This window comes from Pygocentrus nattereri, chromosome 26, assembly GCF_015220715.1.
Source record: "Pygocentrus nattereri isolate fPygNat1 chromosome 26, fPygNat1.pri, whole genome shotgun sequence".
NCBI classification, from domain to species: domain Eukaryota; kingdom Metazoa; phylum Chordata; class Actinopteri; order Characiformes; family Serrasalmidae; genus Pygocentrus; species Pygocentrus nattereri.
In genome coordinates, this window is record NC_051236.1 from 16,511,778 (window position 1) to 16,528,849 (window position 17,072).

The 17,072-nt window shown below is 39.4% G+C and overlaps 1 protein-coding gene across 2 annotated transcripts; it reads left to right on the forward strand.

Annotated features, from left to right (window-relative positions):
- Positions 1 to 8,339: 8,339 nt before the first annotated feature.
- On the forward strand, positions 8,340 to 13,932 carry cidec (cell death inducing DFFA like effector c). Of its 2 annotated transcripts, none has more exons than XM_017712625.2 (6): positions 8,340 to 8,462; positions 9,126 to 9,197; positions 9,359 to 9,455; positions 10,812 to 10,961; positions 12,028 to 12,218; positions 12,583 to 13,932. In XM_017712625.2, exons 2-6 carry the CDS (start codon positions 9,145 to 9,147, stop codon positions 12,770 to 12,772), a joined length of 681 nt encoding a protein of 226 aa, XP_017568114.1. In that variant the 5' UTR covers positions 8,340 to 8,462; positions 9,126 to 9,144; the 3' UTR covers positions 12,773 to 13,932. The 2 variants fall into 2 exon arrangements, with proteins under 2 accessions (XP_017568114.1, XP_017568113.1); XM_017712624.2 differs by having other exon boundaries at positions 9,314 to 9,455; positions 12,583 to 13,929.
- Positions 13,933 to 17,072: the final 3,140 nt, after the last annotated feature.

Genomic DNA, 17,072 nt, shown 5'->3' on the forward strand with positions numbered 1-17,072 from the left:
CCATTTGGTGAGGAGCAGGTGATGACAGCCAGAAAGCATCCTTTCTCTTATTTTCCCAACTGATACATGTGCTTAAGGGTCCAAAATACCTTCATCAGTCTCATAAACACTCTTTCAAAAACAGCCTATGAATAGGCCTACTCTGAGAAGGTAGACGTCAGTAGATGTTTACGGCTAATGGGACGCTACGGGTTTGGATATCTGCAGTCAGTGCTTCTGCTTTAAGCAAAAGGAGAGGACAGCTTGCCCCTTTCATTAAAGCTCAGTCAAGAAACAATGTGGAATATCTTTAATCACTCCAATATGTATTTTTAGACAAACAATGAGATGGAGATGAGGGAGGGGGAAATGAAAGGAGGGAGAGGAGCATGAAGAGGAGAGATAGAGCAGATAAACAGAGTGGTAGGGGGGTGGGTTAAGAAGAAGGGGGTGATGCAGTGGTGGGCGGAAAGACGTAGGCAAAGAGAGAGAGGATAAGGGTGGGAGTGGGTTGAGGGGTGACTAGGAAAAGGGGAAGAACCTCACATGAACATTTGCCTTTTCGCACAAGAGGTCCAGCTTCATCTAGATGTGCTGAAGAGCAGGACAGGGTGACCAGCTGTTGAAGCAGAGATAAAGGAACAACGTAAAGGTGACAGAAGTGTGAGCTAAAACCTCTGCACTGCTTCATAAATCTGCTTCAAGAATCGAGAAGAGGGGAAGTGAGTTTACGGTGCATTGCAGCAATTCAGGTAAGACAGAGGGTGAGTAGTAGATAATGGATGTGCTGATACAATTATCACCCGTAATCATTAACTTTGCAGAGGTTATTGGAAATTTTGATGCACAATTTTCTCACTTGCTACATTAAAAAAAAGTTTCAAAATGTTGAAACCTTTTGATAGAACGTTTACATTATGTAGAGGTTCTATAAACTTTGCATAGGCTCTTCACACATACTTTAATTGAAAGGTTCGTTAGGAAACCAAAATGTGTTTTTCTTTAGCATTGTTCCAAAGAACCAGTATTGGCTCCTTTATTATGTCATGATGTTTTGCCTCTCCTTTTTTAAAAGTATATTTTATACAATGACATAGAGATCAAATTATACTTTGTAACTCACATCAAAAAAGAGTAAATTCACATAGTGCTATGACAGTTTGTTGTGTGTGTTTTCATACTGACTGATCTGTCATTTTCCTACACTTGTCTTTCTATTCTATCCTTCATCATCTTTCGACCCCTCTGTCCTCTCCCCTTGCTCTGCCCACTGTGCACAGATTGCCCAGCTGAGAGGTGACCATGTGTAGGAGGGGGTTCTGTTTCTACCTGCTGCTACTGCTCTTTGCTTGTACTGCTCTCTGTCAGAGACAGAGCTACACTAAGCCTCAGCAGCTGCCGGAAAGTGGTGAGGAGAACGACGAGCAGAACTCTGTGGCCATCAACGTCCTGCCCGAGGTCCGGCACGTCCGGCTTGTGCGACCTGCAGCCCTGGCTCCCAAAAGAGCAGCTCAGGGCTCTCGCTTTGCCCTGTCCCTCGACGTGCCCACCTCCATCCTGAGTGTCCTAATAGACCTAGCCAAGAACCACGACATGAGGGCCAAAGCTGCGGCCAATGCCGAGCTGATGGCACGTATTGGCAAGAGAAAATAGGTGCTGGGCTCGAGATGGACTGAGACCATGAGGGAGGGCAAATCCAGGAGCAAAGAGAAGCCAAGAGGCTCAAGCTCAGTGTCAAATGGCTCCCCATTCCTTACACAGTGCACTACACAATCTACACTACCATTTAAAAGTTTGGACTGAATTTCAGTAATATAAAACCAATATAATTGCAGGAGCCATCTGTGACTGAGAGATATGCAGAAGTCTACTGACAAATAATAAACTTAGAATACTGTGACTAAAACGTTCTCCTATTTGTTTTTCTTTGCTAAATTACTTTTAACATGAACCCAGAAATTACTGTGAAACCTAATAGAAAACTTGTCAGATTTTTTTAAAGAAACACTAGGCATAGCCTATTAAATAGTCAAACACACCAGCAGAAAAATGAATGGTCTGCTACTCAGATCTGTCAGTTTGTTCCTCTGTGTATGCTTGTATAATAAATTCTAACAATTGGAATCCGTTTGTCTCTGCTTGGCCTTATGACGTAACAGTTTTTAATAACAGAGGTGATGCATTGCTAAGAGTGAATGGCTGAGATGGGTTGCGTGGTGGTGTGTGACAGAGAACAGGACAATGGGGGGGCGGATATTGTCCCCAGTGCTATGATATGTATGGTACTGACAAAGATCATCATTAATTAACGGAACTCATAAATATGTTGGCCCACAAATAGAATGAAAAAAAGGATAATTCAGCAATGATAATAAATGTGGGTGTGTGTGGCCTTATATTTAGCTGTCTGTGTGGACCAAATGTCTGAAAGATGATACAATCTTGTGGTTCTCCAAGGATAAAGGCTTTTTTTCTCAGTTTAAGAGATTTCCTTTGGTCAGTTAAGAGTAGACACAACATTTAACCATTCTAATTCAGCCTATGGAACGAAAGGTCTCAGTTGTGATCATCAGGGTGAACATGCGATCAGTAAAAAACTTTTGGAATCCTGTCTAATGTCTAATGTGCATTACATACATATTTTCAGATAGGAATACATTATATATCCTGAAGTATCTAGACATCCTTTGTAATTAATTAATTCAGCTACTTTCAGGTGCTTCTGCTGCTGGTGTTCAATTGTGAACACTTGTATGAAGTTCCCCAGCACTGGGCTGTGGAGCAGTGGAACTGTGTTCTCTGGAGTGATGGAGCTCCATCCAGTACCTTTGGGATGAGCCAGAGTGGCATTTGTGATCCAGAACTAATTGTTCAACATCAGCAGCTGACCTCATTATTTGTTCTTGTGGCTGAATGCAATCAAATCCTCGCAGCAATGTTCCAACATCTAGTATAAAGCCGCCTCAGAAAAGTAGAGGCTGTTATTAATACCACTGATTTCAGAAAAAATGTTGGATGAGCAGGTGTTTACATACTTTTGGACATACACGGTATGCATAAATGGAGATGAGTCATGGTGCCTCGGGCTCCAGTTTGTTCATTTCTCTCTGTGGTGTGGCGAGGACACAGCGGTCCTCTGGACTTTCTGTTCCAACCCTGCAGCGCTTCCCTTGCATGCCCACATGACGTCACAATGCACCAGGCAATTATAAGACTTAGATCAAAAGGCACTGGTTTTGATACAATTGATACTGCTAATCAGTTTAACTGTGTAAAATTGCAAGCGTATTACAGACTAAAGCTTATTATTAAGTAGCTACAGGGACTTCAATGCAAACTGGTGGAGCTTTTTACAGGTTATAAAAGTGAATAATAGCACTTTGGACCCAGGCCATTTAAGGGCTTAAACCAGTGACCCTGCTAGCAATTAGGGAAGGAAGACACCACTAGTTTTCTTTTCAATGCAAAGCCAAACAGTAAGACTAAAATCAAAAATCCAATACTGATAATGATACCTTTTAAAATGTTGTGTACATAAAAAGGAGGAATCTTTGTGATTTCTGCAGTGAATGTAGATTTACCAATAAAGTATATTTGAAAGGCTTCTCATTACTGTTAAATGAAAGATCAGACTATTTAGCTGAAAGTGGAAGGATGAGTAGTTCCTATTTCTAATGTTTATTTGCAACAACCTTCTTTCCTCCATTTGCACCAAATACACACTCAAATTCATATGACAAAGATAAATTTTGTGACTATTGACAAAAGACAACTAGAAGGAATAATTCTCAAAAGAAATTGGCCAATGTGGTGCCTATTTCTGTATTGATCATCCAAATGGTGTTTATTAATTTTCTTTTGTTTGTTTACATCCCTTGGTTCATTCATTAGGTGAAAGGCGTGTTGAATAAAATTAGTTGTGATAAGGATTAACACATAAACGTGACCATGAACTGTCCCTGTTTCCAATCTCTGAACTTGAGCCATTACCCATTACTGATCTTCACTCAGACAGGCTTTGCTTGCGCTCCTGAGTTTGGAGGAGCTGAAGCATTCCCTCTCCACACGGTGGCATTAGCTCCACTGCAGCTGAAGCAGGTGGTCACTATCTTGCTGCAGAAGGCGAATGACATGACTGATGTAATGAGGAATCATTTCTGACCTGCAGCCCATCACTTCTTGACTTTGATGTTATCAGTCGATAGCAGCAGTGTAACACCCCCTGCCCTCCCCAGGGGCAGAATGAGATGAGAAAAACTAAAAAACACAGAGATTGGTACAGCAGGCCAAGTCTCACTGATATTTGTATGCTGACGTCTGCGACAGCATTACAGCAACCTAGTACTTAGCATGCTTCATTTGATTTGATTGGACCTTTTTTTTCCCAGATTGGTTATCATGGGGTCTGACCTCTCTTTCTTCCTGAATGGGTTCAACTGGCACTTGGGACATTGTTGTAATCAGGAGGTTATTTGCTTAGCGGATGACCGTTTCTGAAGTACAGCCTTTCAGAGTTTTTAGGGTGGTTTAAGTAATGCCTTTGTGCATCACTTAATGCGGTCTGTATGTGTGTGTGTGAGAGAGAGAGAGAGACAGAAAGAAAGATAAAGAGAGAAAGCAATAGAGAGAGATAGAAACAACAATAACAGCAGGATACTGTCATCTTAATGCACTTAGGCTTTTATCCTACCCTCCTGCACCATCTTCTCCCCTAATCCCTGCAGATATTCTCATTATTACTCCGCCATGCACAACAAACACGGCCCAACAGGTGTAGGCGTGTGTGAAGTGAAAAAGAGAGCATGTGTAAACACCTCTATGTAGACTGCTGTGTGCACGTCTTTATAGACCACATTTCCCCACAATGCTACAAAAACTTGAAAACTATCTTGTTTTAGTCATTTCATCCTTCATTTGAAACATTAAAAGCCTTAATTTGCATGTCATATAACATTTGGTTAAAGGGCTAAAAGCAGTGGCAGCTGGTGGTCAAGTCTGAATCAACACATCCTACAGAGAACATCCTTTATTTAGCTGAATTTAGCTAATCAGGGAAAAAATATGGCACATTTATTCTTACATTTTAATAATACATATTACATGTATTATTTCTTCCAATATTTTAACTTCAGCAAAAAATAGAAATTGTGTGCAAAAATTAGCAGAAAATGCCCTATTCACACTTGTTCCCTGTAGAGGAACATTTCATTTCATCAACATTCATTTCACCAAGGGGGTTCAAACATTTGCACACACATGTGTCTGATCTTTGATAAAATGAATGCCTGTATGAATGTAAGCTAGTTTAAACCAAAAAGTATTATTGAATCCATGTTAATATTAATATTAATGAAACTATGAATCTATTTGGGGGCTTTAAGTGATGAAGCATGCTGTTTCAGATGAACTAATACTAAAGCTAACACTAAAGCTATTTGGTGCAATGTTACTCTGAGTGGACATCTTTTGTCACACTTGCATGTGCTATCCCTTGTATCATTACACATTTCTTTTTAACTGCAAAGTCCTGTTTAAGTTTATTTATCAAGCTATCTGTCAACAACTAAATTATCAAAGTGTAACCTAGCTCACTAATGATCTTAACATTGTTCAGTAACATTAGACATCATGTTAAAATGAGTGTTAGAAACTACAGTAACGTAGACAATGTTTAACTTACCTTAGAGCAGCTTGTTTTAGCGACATAAAGCTGTGAGCATGTAGCGTAATCTAAAACTTTTTCTTCAGGAATGAAAGAAAACCACCCTCCAAAGTATCACCTTAGCAGGTGCTTGCTCCGTAACACATTTTTATATTTTCTATTGTAAATTACAATGGTGCTATTCTTGCTGGCTTGGTGGAGAAAGAGAGAGTTGATGAGCAGTGATTGGTTAGAATCTTGTCAGTCATTTTTTTGGGGCAAGCTTAAACAGCTTTTAAAAAGTAGAAGGTTTAATTCAGGAGTGGAGGGCCAGAGTCCAGCACAGTTTGATGATTTTCCTGCTTTAGCACACAAAATAAACCTGGTAATCAGCTGAGGAGTCAATTCAGGTGCGCCTGCACAGGAAAATCAGTTCCCCACCCCTAATCTAGGGTTTCAGCTGTCCAGTCAAAGTCTTCAAATTTACTCTATAGAAGACAATTGCAGAGCTGACTTGATGCATGATGCTGGTGTGCTTACAGCATTTACTTTTTTAATAATAGGGCGCACTGTTTTCAGACAACCATATCAGTTAGGTTGGTCAAATACAGAGATATACAGAAAATGTTGAATACCATACAACTGTATTGTGTATTGTGATTTCTGAAATATGTTATTTTTATTTTCCTTTTACATTTAGTCATGCCTAAGTTACTTACGTGGACAAGCCACTTCTGGTTTAAAACTCATTGACACATTTTCATTGACACTTCTGTGGGTCCAGACTTCCATTTCTCCTCCCAATCATTTTGTTTTTGGATAATAAGCCTTAGAATGTGGACAGAGAAAGAATATAGGGTTAAATTTCAGGTTAGGTGTAGGTGTATATATGAGCATGTAACTGCAGTATTACATAGCTCAGCTGAAAACCTCTCTCAAGACAGTATTACAAGTGTGTGTGTGTGTGTGTGTGTGTCTGCAAAATGTGTTTGTGTGCAAGCGTGCGACTTTTTGAAAATTCTCCAGGGTCACAGACTGTGTGAAATGGCTTGGCATTAGAAAACATCTTGAGAAAGAGACACTCTACTAGGCCAAAGTATTGCCTGAGGCTCCCAGATCTCCTCTAAGATTGGCCCTGACTCAAGAGGTCATCTGAGAGAAGATGAGGAGAGGATGGTGTCGTTTTATCCCCTTCACTGGGGTAATGGCATGCTCCCTTGTACCTAAAAACCAAACGCTCTCTCCCCATCCCTCACTCAACAGATTAATCTGATCTGTCAGTCATCAGACTCTTTAGCTTTCACTCCTCTTCAGCCTGTCTGACAGCAAACTACACTGCAGGTTCAATACAAGCCCTTTATTTATAGTTTAGCCACTACCACTGAAGGTCGTGTTTCATAAGAGCATGAGCATTGATTTGCAATTGCATTTTTCTTCTTCTGTTTCAGACATTATGCAAAGATAAATGTGTAAGTTCTGCTAATTGCGCATTAGTTGCCTGTTGAAATGGGGCTGAAATAGAAGGCCACGCCCTTGGAACCACAGTCATCATTTGTTCGCTTGGTGACAAGACAGTGAGCTCAGACTTTCTAGTATCTTTCTTTCTCAGTATCTTTACAGGAAATGCCAGATAAGAGACGCTGTATAAGGACATCAGAATGACGACGATGACCTGTTCTTTATGATGTCATGGCTGGACTTCCACCCTTCCACCAGCTGATTTGTTGATCAACTCTCAGAAGGTGTTCTACATTTCCTAAACCTTTGTACACACTTAAGCATTGTGTTTTTCACACTCCTTAGTACAGATCATATGACATGAGTGTGTAGAGTGTGTACTCTAAAGTGTCAGGTTTTAAATTTCATTGCTTCATTACTTCCCACTCAGCATTATAAGCCACAGCAAAAATCACTACCAGTTTTTGATTACAGTTTTTAAATATGGCACTACTAGTATAAAACTGTATCGTGTATCCTTAAAACTTCTTTAAGTATTGTGAAATCATAGTTTTGCCTTCTTACCCATTTTTCTTATGGAATAAAGCAATAAAATATATTAACACACAAATATAAATTACGCTTATCCTTTTTTTTCCTTTAGCAGTATTTAAAATTGTTCTTGTGGGCAGCATTTTAAGTTGTGCTTAGGACTATCTGTGTGCAGTAGAGGTTTATTAATTTAACTTTTTCTTTTTAAAGATTTCTCACAAGTAGTGATTTTAAAGGTACCAAAAAAGGTTCATGGCAGTGATGCCACAGTAGAACAAAAGTTCCCTAAAGAACCTATTAATGGAGGTGTAAAGAACCTTTTTAAGCTGAAATAACCTCTACATACAGTAAAGGTTCTCTACCAATTAATGTTTTTTTCCTAGAACCATACATCCAATCCATGAACCATTTAGGAGATTTTATATTTACGGCTATATGACTAAAAGTGACTATACTGTAAATATGCTAATCAAAATGTTAAAACATGTAAAATGATCTGCATATGTTCACTAATATTCTCTGAAACACACAATGATTAAAATTAAGAAATGAGTGATTGGTGTCTGTGGTGCTTTTGAGAAGACTCATACGTGAGGCAGTGCAGTGTTTGGAGCCTGGGAGGCTGCCAAGCTGTCTTGCTTAACACAGCTGTAGACCCATGTCCTCCCTGCTGTCAGACTGGGGCAAAGGTGAAAGAATGAGTGACGCAAGGACACTACAGGACTAGAAAGAGGCCAGCCACACAGAATACAGTGACATTTCAGCAACACAGGGATCTGACTGACCTAACACAGGAGTGAAAACTCTCAGAAGTGTGATACTGAAGAGCAAAGACCAGAAGAGTGAAATCAAGGTAGGGTATGTTCTGTACAGAGAATTCAATGGCTTCTTGAATATGTCAGTGCTTTATTGGATTTAGAATAATCCAGTCATAATCCAGGCTGTTACATATTCCTATCTGGGTGGGTGATGTGGCTTGCCTGAAATGCTTCTATTGAAAAAAAGAAAATGATTTGGTTTCAACTGTAATGTTCAGGTTACATCTATCAGATTATTGAAATATTCACATGATACTTTACTATGTTATGATGATCTCAGTCCTGTAATGTTTTTAAGATTCTATTTCAGAGTCCTGTACATTAATATATACTTAAAGACTTTATTTGGGTTGATTTAAACAGAAATCCTAAAAGGAGCTTTAGTAAACTAAATTTTTCTTGTGAATCAGGAAAAGCCTTTATTAAGACCAGGATGCTCTTAGTGTTCTGTACAGCTTAAAACATGTTCTTAGTTCATGATTAATGGGATATTAAATCTTATCTTGTTCACCTTTAAACTACTCATCTCATGGCTTAGATTGGCAGTGATATGTGAATTGCTCTTGCACAGACTGTTCCCTTTGCTGGCTATTGAATACGCTGTATTACCTGTTCAGATACTTCAACCTTTTTGTTTGTTTTTCATTCTGTTTTTATTGCCTTATCTATTTTGGTTTTGTTGTTTTTCCAAAACTCAGATCGTACTGGTTGAATAGGATGGACTATGCCAAGAAGTCTCTCAATCTGTTCTCACCTTCTTCTCTATCCAAGTGAGTGTCTTGCCAACATCTTCACAGTAAATCCACTGTTCATTAATGTAATTATTTGGGGACTAGCATGCTGCTTTATTAAAGCCAAATTTTCTGCATGTTCTGTGTATGTGCAGTATATCTCACAGATGTGTATCAGCCAGTGCTTCTGTCCTCCCAAGTTTCAGCCCCCGCCCCAGACCCTTCCGGGTCATCAACTCAGACCGCTCCATAAAGAAAGGCATCATGGCAGATGGACTGAGAGATCTACTGAACAAGGTGAGGAAGAAAGCAGAGGAGTGGAGGGGGACAGAGAGGGGGTTGGAGGGACATTTGAGTAAGAAATCACGTGATTAGTCCTTTTCTGACAGCCTCTCAAATTCACATCCAAATGCGAAGTGAGTCAGACAGAAGAAAGAATAAAGGAGCGAAGGGATGAATGACTCAGGAGTAACGAGGCATAGAGAGCAAACATGAAGAGAGGAAGAATGGGAGTGGGTAATGTTCAGAGTTCAATACTGGCCTCGCTCTGAGTCATCTGTGATTTACAAGTTACATACTCTGTCACTCCTAATCACACTTGTCAAAGAAAATAACTGCTAAAGGGACAAACACTGACATTTTAGGTCTAGTGTCACATTTTATGAAACAACATCCATTTGATTAAAGTTAAATCACTTGTAAAGATTAATGTGTCTGTGAATAAACCTAGAACATTATCTGTGAAACCTAGACTGTAATTATGTTAAGTACTAAATCATCTACTGTTACCTAATATATAACAGAGACACACATAAATTAAAAAATTAGATCAATAGCCAACTACATAACTACAAAAAAATTCTTCAGGCTCTAGAATTTATATGTCTGGTGAAGGTCTAGAAAAGGCTGAAATGCTAAAGCAATTGTGCATAAAATTAAGCATCCTTATACAGACATTTTTCTTTTCTTTTGCAAATTTAGACCACAATGGGGCATCCCCACCCCCACACTTTATCAAATTATACAATATACTTTGGGTGTTGCGCAATGGTTGTTGAATAAAGTAGATAGGTGAGTGGCAAAAGAGCTGTTAGATATCAATTATTACATAGCTGTCAATTACATTTTGAAACATTAATTAAAGCCAAAATAGATTTTGTTGTTTTGTTTAGTTCTAGTCAGTAATAACAAGCCATTGGCCTCAAACCAGTTTAAAATGACTTTACTGTAATATGACTATTTACTTATGTCATTAAAGTTATTAATGTATCTTGCTTTTTTCTTCTTAATTATCATCACTTCTGCCATACAATTGTAATGACACAATGGGAAGAAAAACTGTGATAAGCAACAAAATTTCCATCCTAAATATGTATGATATTTCTTTTATTTGTTTTTGTGTTTTAATAGTGATGTATAAAGAGTGAGATATCAGTATGGTAAGCGTAACTGTACGTATACTCAACTTGCTGTATTTAAGCTACAGCCTCCCCACTTGCCAGATCAACCCCCCCCCCCCAACTATGTGTATAGAGTTTTCTGAAATTACTTCTGAATACCACCACAGCACAAAGAACATCTGTTCACATTGAATATATGACCTCAATATCGACCTCAAAAATTAACCTCACTGATTTAACCTCTATCCCACAGACAATGGATGCCTTTCATGTGTCCTGCATAGCTGGTCTGGTGCTTGATGAGGATGGGACAGGAGTGGATACAGAGGACTTCTTCCAGACCCTTAAGGACAGCACTGTACTCATGGTCCTGGAGAAAGGAGAGAAGTGGACACTGCAGCAGGTATGTGGCCTGAGATGCTGGAAATTCAACAGCCTCAACAACACTATATTTCAGGAAAATGCCTACAGAAATAGAACATATGATCTACTGCAGAGTGATTATAACACATTAATAACTGACAGACAACATGTCACAAACATCTTTTGGACAGTGTGTCAACACAAGCCTCACAATGCCATTGTAAGTCCATTATGCCATATCAGACAGGAAAAAGTAGCAATACAAAGTTTTACCAAAGTCAGTAACTGAGGTGTTCCTCTAAGTTTTCATAGCCAGCAATGATGGATTCCAGGAGCACAAAGACAGAGTAATTATTTTGAGAATTCACTGTGGTATGTCGCGCCACTGAAAAATAGCAGAGCCACAGGCCCGACGGCAACAAAGGCTCCCTCTGCTGAGTTCATTTCCTCTGTACTAGTCTAGCCAGCGCGCTTTAATAAGAGCATCATTTAGGCAGCGCACTGAAGCTCCTTGCTTTTGAATGGTGTTTGTCCAAAGTAGGTAATTTACATACAAGCTTAATTATGTCTATAATGATTTGCAGGTACCTGAATGCCATTAACCTTTGTGTTTATTTGGTTCCCCCTTACACTGGGATTGTCATATTAGCATATGCTATTTCCTCCACTCTATCTTGTCCGTCATTCGCCATCCGCCATCACCCATCACTTTGAATGCATTAATCTGTATCCAAATGCATGTTAAATTAATTTTTGGGAGTAAGAGGCTGTTAGAGTGGAGAGGAGGAAGAGAATGGGGGAGGGGGGGGGGTGAATTTAACCCCATTCGTGTTCATCCATCACATTTTGACAGTTAGTAAAGCACAGTTAGACACACATACACACTCACACACATGCCAACTTGCATCTCCAGTGATGGAGTTTCACTCCAAAATGTGCCTGAGGCACTTTTCAGATGTGGCACACATAAGTCAGTATGTTGAAAAATATGATGATTTTCCATCCCCGTCCTTCAAACACAGAATTCATTTTGACTTTGGATTACCAAGTACTCATCCAAAATAATAATGTGAAATGCACAGTAATCTTTGCTCATGTCTTCCCAGATCAGTCGGTCTGAGAGTCATGTTGGAGAGCGCAAGACAAAGCACAGGAAGGACCTGGCCAAACTGACCCTTGACTTTTACAAAAACCATCCTAAAGAATTCATTGGCTGCCTGAATGTCCAGATGACCCTGTATGGGATGTACTCCATGTCATATGATCTGCAGTGTTACCATGCCAAGAGGATGCTGAGGTATTTATTTCTCTCTCACAAACTTTTAAGGTTCAAAACTTCAAAATCTTCATAAGTATGCTGAAATACTGAGCCTGACTTAAAACTTACGTTTTTGTGATGAATTCTGAAGCAAATAAATAATCCCTGGTCTCTTGTACATGAATATTTCAAGCAATGTTACCCAACAATGCGGATATGTGATTCATGTGAAAATGCCATTTAATATTTTTAATTCAGGCAGAAATGATCTTCTGCTTTTTATCAGCTGTAAGACTAAAGAGCATTAGCTGATGCTTATGCCATTCCTGATATTTCCCTTATGAATACACAAATAGACAGCTATAATTATTAATTATGTATGTTTTTGTCTCTCTGTTGCCAGGGAGGCCCTAAGATGGACTCTCTTCAGCATGCAGGCCACAGGCCATATCTTACTGGGTACCTCATGCTATATGCAGCATCTTATTGATGAGGACGAGAAAGCTGAGGCACAACTGGCTGCATGCGAACACATGAACAAGCCATTACAGGCTATCCAATGGAAGAAGACGGCAGCTGACCACAAAAACTAATAGCTTGAGTTTGGACAAGCCCATGGGATAAAGACTTTTGCCCAGAAGCTTTTGCTTTTTGGAAAGGAAACCATTGTAGCATCATGTTACCCATGTTACAGAGTATAGCTATAATGGCAGGACCAACTGTGGTGTGAAAATAACCAGAACTCCACAGTGTTTCATATAGCATGTTGACCATATATGGGGACGCATATCAAAGCAGTTTTTGATGTCTTATTATCCTGTAACTCCAGCACAATGGAGCTGAAATGAAATCGTAACTATTATTTAATGGCTAAGAGAACTAAGAAAAGGTCTATCTAGGGATAGAAAGTTGATTCTAGCCTTTTGCACCACAAACGTAGCCAAGTTAGTAAGCCTGCATTCACAAAACAATTTGATAACCCTCAAAAAATACAATGACAAGCATAGCTGGTTTAGTTTAGATTTGAGTTAGAATCTCATTCATAAAAGCAAAAACTACTGACGGTAGATGCTCTTTTACATAAAAAGCAAGCAAAAAATATTTTAATCAAATCACTCACTGTCCTGCTATATCATGACAGCTGAATTTTACGGCTGTTTTTTTTTTGTGAGCTGACTACAGCAATTAGTTATTAAATCATTTTTTTGCCCTGCACCATATCCTATAGGCTGATGTATGGGTACACCATAGTATGCTGCACCAAAAGTTAAACTTTGGGGAACTTTTATAATGGACAACAGAGTGTAATGTTCATGCACTGTCATGCCACTGCATTGGCATCTGCTATCTGTCAGCACACTATTCACTATTAAATTATTTCACTGAAATCAATGGCACAATGTACATTTTTACAGATACAAAATCATCTATGTGAATATAGCCTAAAGTAGGGTAAAAAATCTGACTAAATCTGTCACAGCCAAAACTGTCCTGTGTCTTGTTAACAAGCAAGAATGTACAATTTTGCTACCCACACTTGATACTTTTAGGTACATATATATGTATTTTTTGTTTAGAAAATGTGTTTCTGTAGAGCTATTAATATTTATTCACATTTCTGAATGCTGAACATTTCTGCTGTCTCATTTTTATACTGTATATTATGCCTGTTCTTTTTCCAAGTATTTGTATTAAACATTAAGTTTTAATGCCTCTGGGGATGTTGCTCAACATTCAGGTCTCAGTATGGTTGTGTATGTATGAGTCTTGATCTTTTTGCAGAGTGCATGAGTGTGCGTGTGTGTGTGTGTATGTTGCATGTACCCTGCAGCTGTAAGCCGAGCGCTAGAGACGGGATGACATGCTTGTCTGACTGGCCTGGGCTGTAATTGGCCTCCGGACGGGTGCTTTCCCACATCCCACACCAGCCGGTAATTGCCTGTGAGAGAGAAAGAGAGAGAGAGAGAGAGAGGACATGAAAGTCCACGTTATGGGGAAGGGGGGGCTGAAAAACAGAGATTAATGAAGAGAGGAGAAATACAGAGAGAGAAACTGAGACAGAGAGAAAGAGCAGAAAGGCACAGCTGGAGTGGGGTAAAGTGGAGGGGACGGAAATGATCCCTTTCAGAGAGGAGAACGGATGACGCATTTGGATCCTGCACCTACCACTCCACACCACTCAGTGCCCTTTCCAAATCATGCCGTTTCACTCACACACAACGCTCCCACTACAGCCTGCCAACTGGCCACTTTGTTAGTGACTAGCCGTTAAAAGGCACTGACAAACTGATGATTAGCCAATATGAGAGCAGAACACCTTAAATTAGAACATGAAGAGGTGTTATAAACAGGTTTCCTCACATTTCAACAAATAGTGTCATGACTCAAATTAACAATAGGATTAGTAGTACACTAGAAGTCCAAGTGTTCTAGTGGTCCCTCAATGTCATAACATCAAGATATTAGCTATTCCTGACAGCAGTGCAGTCATCATCCTACCTATTCAAATGCTTCTGGTGGTAGAAAACCAAAGCAATCAACCAGAATGCTGGATTCATTTCACTAATCAACACCACTTTGCACTATAATGACAACTGCATAGTTGGGTTAAAATCAGACAACCAAGATGTATTAAAAAACCTAATCATCCTAGGCTAAAATACACTGCCACTGGGAACAGGAAAATGTTTATGGACCATTTATGTCTTACCTTTGATGACTTGATGCACTGAGGTTGACATTTTGACACAGCCCATTTTAGCTTTTGCAGAAAAAAGCATTGTAAAAGCATTGCATGAGGTAGTAGGCCGCTGATGATGTTTTTAAATTTAAAAGGTTTTTTGGGGGGTAGAAAATGACAGTGTCCACTACCCTAGCTAAATATTTTGACCACAATTGGAGCTTTGATTTTAAACAGTGGCATGTACAAAGGTCGCTCACCAGTAACTGGAGGGCTAAACATACTAGCATTCTGTTGCTGTTGTAATTAAAGATAAGAAATCTCTATAAGAGAAAAACAAAAAAGCTAAATTCTTAACATTATTGTACTTTAACATGAAGAAACTTATTCCAAGTAATTCTGAATCATTTACATTGGTGCATTCATCATGAAATCTTCACTTAAAATAAAGAAAAAAACTGTCATTTTCAAATGGTGTTAAAAAAGGAAAAGGAAAAGATTTGCTAGCATGCATCAAACTCTGGCCTCCCAGTGTAAATCAGGCTGCATACTAAATGCAAGTGTGTCTTAAGTTCAGGCAGCTACTCTACAATTCCTTTACAGCAGGGGGGCTTCTGGAGCTCTAACACCCTGCAGAGCTCCAATGTATAACCAGTGCACCTGATCCAGGTAATCACGGCCTCAGAATCATCTGAATGCCAGGTGTTTCAGATTGCAGGGAGAAGGGGGCAATGGTAGGCAGAATAGGGGTTATTGGAAATGAGTTGTGCATTAAAACATTCTTTTTTCACATTCAACTTTTTTAACTTTGTATAAAAAAATCCATATTTCAATGCTTCATAAAAATTCAACTGCCTGCAGTGAAAGCAGAATCATGTACCACACACACACACACCACATATTAACATTCTCACACCTACACACATCTCACATAACGATTACCTATGCCTTGAAGAGACAGAGCAGACAGATGACTTTTGCCACTGCAGTGTGAAACCAATCTTTCCCAAAGCTTTTAACTAATTGGTTATTGATGTAAAGGACACAGAAACATGGTCACTTACTTTATTGATCTTCCTTTTAGTCTCAAAAGAGGCAGCTTCTCTGACTACATATAATAATTGTGCTTTCTCACTTTCATTGCTGTCTGTTTTAGCTTTTTTAACTACTTATGTGCCTCAATCCATCTATCTATCCAGATGATATCAAGATAATAATTAACATCAAGGGTCATTTTTAATTACTGGAGGCCCTAAATGACATCCTACTTGGGATACCCTAAGCAACGTCTTACTTTGGGACACTAAGTGACATCCTGGAGACAAACCACTTCGGGGCCCTTGTTAGCATCCTACATAGGGACCCTAAGTGACATCTTACATGGCAACCAATGGCAACATCCTATTTGGGGATCCTAAGCATTAACCTTTTCTGGGACCCTAAGCAACATCCTACTTAGCAGTCCTAGGTGACAACCTACTTGGGAGCCATAGGTGACATCACACTTGGAGACCCTAGGCAACATCTTACCCCAGAGGGGCCCTAAGCAACTGTATACACTGCTTGCAGCAAGAAACAGCCCTGCTAACATTTACAAATGTATGAATGCAGTTACTGACAAACGATGCATGATATACAGTAACTTGAGATCCCTATTAGAGCACATTGTTTGGCCTTTTATAATAATAAATAGCTTTCTTTTCTCTCTCTAACACACACACACACACACACACACATACATGATCATACATGCATGCAAACATGCACGCACACACATATACACATCTTGTTGGAATGTATATTTGAGCCCTGGCAGACTCCTCACTGCTCTGCATAATGCTTTTTGAGGTATTCAGTTAGCACTGCTCTTGAGAAGCGAGCTAGAGTAAATGAAATGTGGCGGACAGATTGCTATCCAATTCCATCCAGTCCAGACGTATTCTTCTGTTCTCTGATAAACAGCATTGCACATGGCCATAATATAACATGTCATTTAATAACATTTATTGTCACAGAATGGAATCAGAGTCAGATAGCCTTAGAGACATGGATAGAGACATTAACCTTAAAGATCAGGACCTACTAGGACCCCTAAGTGCAAGACTACAGCTTGTGATATTGTGGCGACACCGCTTCACTGGGAGAGCAGAGAGGAGCATGTAGAGGCCTCCCAGAATGCCATGCGCCATGGAGCTCTTTTTTAGTGTAAATTG